Source organism: Musca vetustissima, unplaced genomic scaffold (assembly GCF_032173495.1).
Source record: "Musca vetustissima isolate MV318-11 ecotype Yass unplaced genomic scaffold, APGP_CSIRO_Mvet_v1 utg17906, whole genome shotgun sequence".
In the NCBI taxonomy this organism is placed as follows: domain Eukaryota; kingdom Metazoa; phylum Arthropoda; class Insecta; order Diptera; family Muscidae; genus Musca; species Musca vetustissima.
The window spans coordinates 74,805-80,804 of record NW_026884174.1 but is presented as its reverse complement, the minus strand read 5'-3'; the positions used below and the strand labels follow the sequence as shown (position 1 = coordinate 80,804).

General features: G+C 35.3%; 1 protein-coding gene across 1 annotated transcript; it reads right to left on the bottom strand.

Annotated features, from left to right (window-relative positions):
* Positions 1–4,061, bottom strand: LOC133331186 (uncharacterized). Its single transcript, XM_061539584.1, has 2 exons — positions 941–4,061; positions 1–614 (listed from the first exon to the last, which is right to left on the bottom strand). The coding sequence occupies exons 1-2, from the start codon at positions 4,059–4,061 to the stop codon at positions 1–3; spliced, it is 3,735 nt and encodes a 1,244-aa protein (XP_061395568.1).
* Positions 4,062–6,000: the final 1,939 nt, after the last annotated feature.

Below are 6,000 nucleotides of genomic sequence, written 5' to 3'. Positions count from 1 at the left end.
TTAAAATTTCCTCGAACCATTTGTGCAAAATTTACGCGATTCACCTGTCGCTCCTGGTTCATTTCGGATTACGACGAGATCATTTTCGGCATATTTACGTGGGGTAGAGTGTTTGCTGTCAAATCGGAGTTTCCATTTTTGTCGTTGTTTTGCTATATTCTCTTGAGCGATCATTTGTTTCTCTTCGGGTGGTCTTTCATCTTCGTTTGGATCCATGTCATTTTGAATAGCATTAACTAGGTGGTTCTGGACTACGTGGTTAATTTTAAAATTGAAAACTAATTCGTTTGGAGTAAAACCTGTGGTTGAATTGACTTGAGAATTTGATATCCATTGAAGTTCGTTTAGTCTCGTATCCCAGCTCTTCGGGTCATCTGTTGTCGTTCTCAGGTAGTTCAAGATAACAGCGTTTGCCCTTTCAACTTGACCGTTTGCGCGAGGGGTACGTACAGCAGTTTTAATATGTCGTATATTATGTTCGTGGCAATAGTTATCAAAGGCGTTAGAATTAAACGCTGTTCCTCTATCGGTTATAATTTTCTTAGGAACTCCAAAATAACCAGAGATTTCGCTTAGGGCATTTATCACGGGAGCGGTTTTTGTTGATTTAACGGCTTTAACAATCAAAAATTTTGAAAATGCGTCAGATATCGCCAAAATATGAGTATTTCCTCTTTTAGATCGTATAAACGGTCCTAAATGGTCTATGTGGATCAAGTAAAATGGTATCGGTTCTGGCGGATCAAAATGCATACTGCCTTCCGGTTTACCTCCTTGATTACGATTATAACAACAGGTTATACATGACTGTATGTATTCCTTTACATATTTTCTCATCTTTGGAGTGTCTTCTCAGTAGCAAAATGTCCTAAGTCGTCGTGGAAATATTTAACTAGTCTCCATCTTACTGCTTTCGGCACAACAAATCGTAGTTGAGTACCCATTTTACGATACAATCGATGATTACATATCTCATAGTCGGCACGCATCTGACTTTCTTCTGGCGACGTCAATTTTCCTGATAATACGGCCATAATATGATTTATTCTCTTATCTTGTAACTGCATTGTCAAAACCCAATCGTTAATGTCTTCGTCGATCGTAAAAACAAATCCGGCAGGTTCCACGTTTTTAGATGGTTCGTCTGGCATTCGACTTAAAGCATCAACGTGAGCTAATCGACTACCTGGTCTATGTATGGGTTCAAAATCATATTCTAGTAGCTTCATCCACCATCTAGCAATTCTCGATTTTAACTCTTTCTTTTCGCGCACTTTTGCTATTGCTGAACAATCCGTTATAAGTCGAAAATGCTTTCCCAACAAATATATTCTAAAACGCTCTAACGATTCAACGACTGCCAACACTTCCAGCTCATAACTATGGTACCGCTGTTCATCTTCCGTGCAATGTCGACTAAAATAGAAAACAGGTTGGTACTGCTTTCCGTCGGTTGATTGAAGTAAAATTCCGGCTAATCCTATCGCACTAGCGTCGGTATGTAGTTCGTGAACTGCATTTGGGTCATATAAAATCAATACGGGCGCATGAATTAATTTTTCCTTCAACATTTCGAATGCCGTTTGTTGTGATTCTTCCCATTTAAAATTCTCTCTTTCGGTTTTATGCGTCAATAGAGTTAAGGGTTTCGCAATTAATGAATAATCCGGCACAAATTTTCGAAAAAATCCTGTTAGTCCGAGGAATCTTCTTATTTCAGTCACATTGGTAGGTTCTTTAAAGTTTTTAATGTCTCTTATTTTCTGTTCTCCTGGCTTAATACCATCGCCGTTCACAATGTGACCTAAATAACAAATTTCTCTCTGCAGGAAACTACATTTATCAAGACGCAATGTCAATCCATACTCTCCTAATTTCTTCAAAAACTTTTCGACCAACTTAAGATTTTCGGCTATTGTCTTACTCGGAATGATAAGATCATCTAGGTACGCTAAGATTTCTCCTCTATTCATTTCCCTTTTAATCTGATCAATCATCCTTTGGAAAGACGCAGGGGCGTTTACTAATCCGAATGGCATGCGATTATATTCGTAGTGACCGTCCGTTGTTACAAATGCGGTATACTTTTTCGAGGCTTCTTCTATTTCTAATTGATGATAACCCATTTTCATATCGAGCGTTGTAAATATCTGGTTTCCGGCTAATTGGGCAAATTGTTCTTCCAAAACGGGCATAGGAAAAGGTGTTTTTACTGTTTTACTATTTAATAATCTGTAATCAACGCATAATCGACTTTCGCCATTCTTCTTCTCCACCAAAACTACTGGGGAGGCATACGGAGAATTTGAATATCGAATAATTTCGTATTTCAGCAACTCATTTACGATATCAGATACTATAGCTCGTTTTGCGAAGGGTATACGATATGGTTTCAAGCATATTGGCTCATCTGTTTTTAGCTGTATTGTCATCTTGGCTATTGTACATCTACCCAATTCTGCAATATTAAAGGCGAAACACTTACGGTTACTGGATATTATCGTTTTGAGATTGGATAATTCGTCTGGGTTTACCCCGTCACTTATATTGATTTTATCATCAGCTTCTAGCCAGCATTCATCACCTTTAATTACGAATTTATTTCCTTCGCGGCACAAAATATCTCGTCCAAGCAAAACGTCTTCGGGTAAGAGTTCGTCTTTAACTACATAGAGATCTGAGTTCAATACACGACCATCGATATCGAGTGACGTATTAACTTTTTCGGTGCATACATATTTTCCACCTGCAAAACCGGTTAATGGTCTAGAACATTTTTTTACATTGTTCATTTTGTTTACAAGAGATGCACGAATCAAACTTATTGGACTTCCCGAATCAATCAGCGAAGAATGTTCGTTGCCATTCACTGTAACCATTTTAACGAAATTGTCATTTGGATCTTTCACCGCTATTTTATTTACATTTATATTTGTCTCGCTTTTACGTTGTCTGTAACAGTTTTCACTCTTATGATTTGTTTTGTTGCAATGCACACATCTCTCTTTTCTCTGTGCTTCCGGACATTTTATCGAAATGTGTCCTTTCTGACGACAATTATAACACTCAATATCACGAGCACTAGGTTTCTCTTCTTTCTGTTTACTTTCCTTATTATATTGATAATTCGTTATGTTTCTATTTTCGTTTTTAAATTTCCCGTTACTGTCCGTGTTTCTATTTCGATTGTACGTGTGTTCATTTTTAATGGTATTATATTCACAGTACATATTTATGTCTTTTAACAAATCATTTAATTTTTGGTAATTCTTACAAATCACTTTTCTCAGATCGCTATCGTTGATGCCGTTAATTATGTGATGAGCAATGTCTTCTTCTCGTAGACATCCTCGGTTTCCGATTGCCATCATTTTATAAAAATATTCTTGTGGAGTTTCGTTTGCAAGTCGGTGCGAATTTGAAAGTTTTATATGAACACTTGCCGCATTCTCCTCACAAGGAAAAACAAGTAAAAATTTGTTCTTAAACTGTTCCCACGTCACAAAGATTTCCTGTGAGTCAATCCACAATTTCGCTGAACCTATCAGCTTTTGTTGAACCACGAATAATATTGCTTTATCGGACCACTTATATGTTGATTTTAACATTTCTATACGATTTATAAACTGTTTTGAATTCAACGATGTACCAACCAATGGGTTAAATTCTGGCAAGAAAGAGGCAACATCACTAATATTGTCATTTGAGTTTTCGACCGTACTGTTTTGGATTTGTAAAACATTATTTAACGATTGTGTCGAGGGACACTCATTTTTGTTCACATAATTTTGATTTTTCATGTTCGTTTGAACTACTGAAATAAGATCTTTCATCATATTTGCTAACACTTGGTTTTGCAACATCTTGGCACTGTCGTCAGCCATTACGTCGGATGTTGCAGAATTATATTCTGAACTTTCAGTAGAAAGCAAAATTTCGTCACTTTTTACTGCTTCGGTTAATCGTTGGGCTAATTCAGCTTTTATACCCGAACACGGCAACTCTCGTTCTCGTAGGAGGTCTTTTAATTGTTCGACTTTTAATTCGTTTATTTTTATCATTTTCAATTTTTGTTTATAACGTCTTTTTCCTATAATTTATATTTTGGCCTCGTCAAAGAATTTTACGATATTCTTATTGCGTTTCTTTTCTATATTTCTTAACGGTACAACTATTCTTTTCTCGTTCCTTTGTTTCGATTTTTTTTATGATTCGTACTTGCACATAACACAAGAAAAAACGTCAGTTGAGTCAACGGCGATACAAACACAGCACTATTTACACAAACAACATTTAACACATATTAGTGCATCGTCGAGTCTGTTCGATCAAACCTATTCGTTGTTTGCAACATCTAACGGTAGCATCCATCGTTTATTGTGCGGTAATGATCATTAACTCATTTTTGAAACGTTAAAAGTTCTTGGATTTTTGTTTTCTTTTCCACACACGAGAAGTTTTTTTACATAAAACACACAAACATTCACTTTATGATTTTTTTTACGATACGAGTTCTTCTCTTACAACAATTCGACATGCAAGAGTATTCCACTTCTGAAATAATATGTCAAGGACAGTCTGGATGTTGAGTGGGTAGACCTTCTTAACTAAGACACTTTAGGTTATATTATCAAAAGAAATTATGTTTATTAAATTTATAAAAAAAAAAACATAGAATATTTTAAAACACAAAACGGATAATTCATTTAAGGATGGTGCTTTTGCGCGGAGCTTCTCGTTTAATGGTTTCGACGGACTTGAACAGACTAACTTCTTTTCGTCATTCCTCTTCTAATTCTCGCTTGCTTACAACCTCAACCAAAGAATAAGGGTGAAGGATCTAGAGATGCCATACAGAGATTTTAAGTAGGGGTTGCCGTGCGTGACAATGGATCTCATGCATAAACACGAGCAAAAGCGATGAGTTGAGTCAAGTAAGCAATTGCTCGTAAGTTGAGTTAGATCGAACAGCAACTGCTTTTGCTTAATTTCGTATGCATAAAAATGAGTTCAAACCAATTGCAAATACTTGAGCAAATTGAGATCAAACTTCTAATTGTTATTAAAATGCAAACATGTCGTCAAGTGGAAGTGAATTAGAAGTAGTAGTAAACACTAATAATAAAATAAAAACCGACGGCATATCTGCATTTTTAGTACAACAAAAATTAAAGAAAATAAATATTTACTTGGAAAAAGTCAGTTGCCAAGTGTCAACGAAATGAAGCAAACATTTGTAATAGAAATAATGGATTATATTATTATTATTAGGGTTTATATTTTTATAATCCGCACCATAAGGCGGAGTGCATATACGCCACACATCGAAATATTTGTCGAAGACCTCCTAAAGTATATGTATTTTCCGTGATCAAAATCAATTATATCCATACCCTGTTGAAACCCGAATATTTGCAAATATTTGGCTAATATTCCTCAATTTTTCATTCCGTTTATAACATCTCGAAATATTCCACTGAGACCCCATAAAATATATACACTGGTGGCCAAAACTAAAGAAAGTTTTTTTAAGAATATAAACGTGACATTCATTTCGAAATAAAAATAAATTCTATGGAAAACTACATTGACCCAATTTTGATTTTTTTTCTTTTTTTATAAATAAGCAAATTTAGCTAATAATCGACAGCAAAACCGTTATTTTTGATTACACCTACGAGACATTGAACCTATACGATCCAAATTTTGATCTTTTGATGCATTATTCCTCACATCCTGAACCTTTGGGAAGAGGTTATGTTTGTTAGTGAATCCCTTTGAATTTTGCTATCGATGATGATCCAAACATTTTTCTATAGGGTGAAGATCTGATGATTGTGTTGGCCATCATAAAATCCGGATTTTAGACTCCCGCAACCAATCGTTGACATGTTTTGGTTTATGTTTGGGGGTTATTGTCAAGCTTCAACACAAAATATTCATTAAATGTTTTTCCAAAATAATTTTCTGTGATAAATTATGTTCACAATCACTGATAAT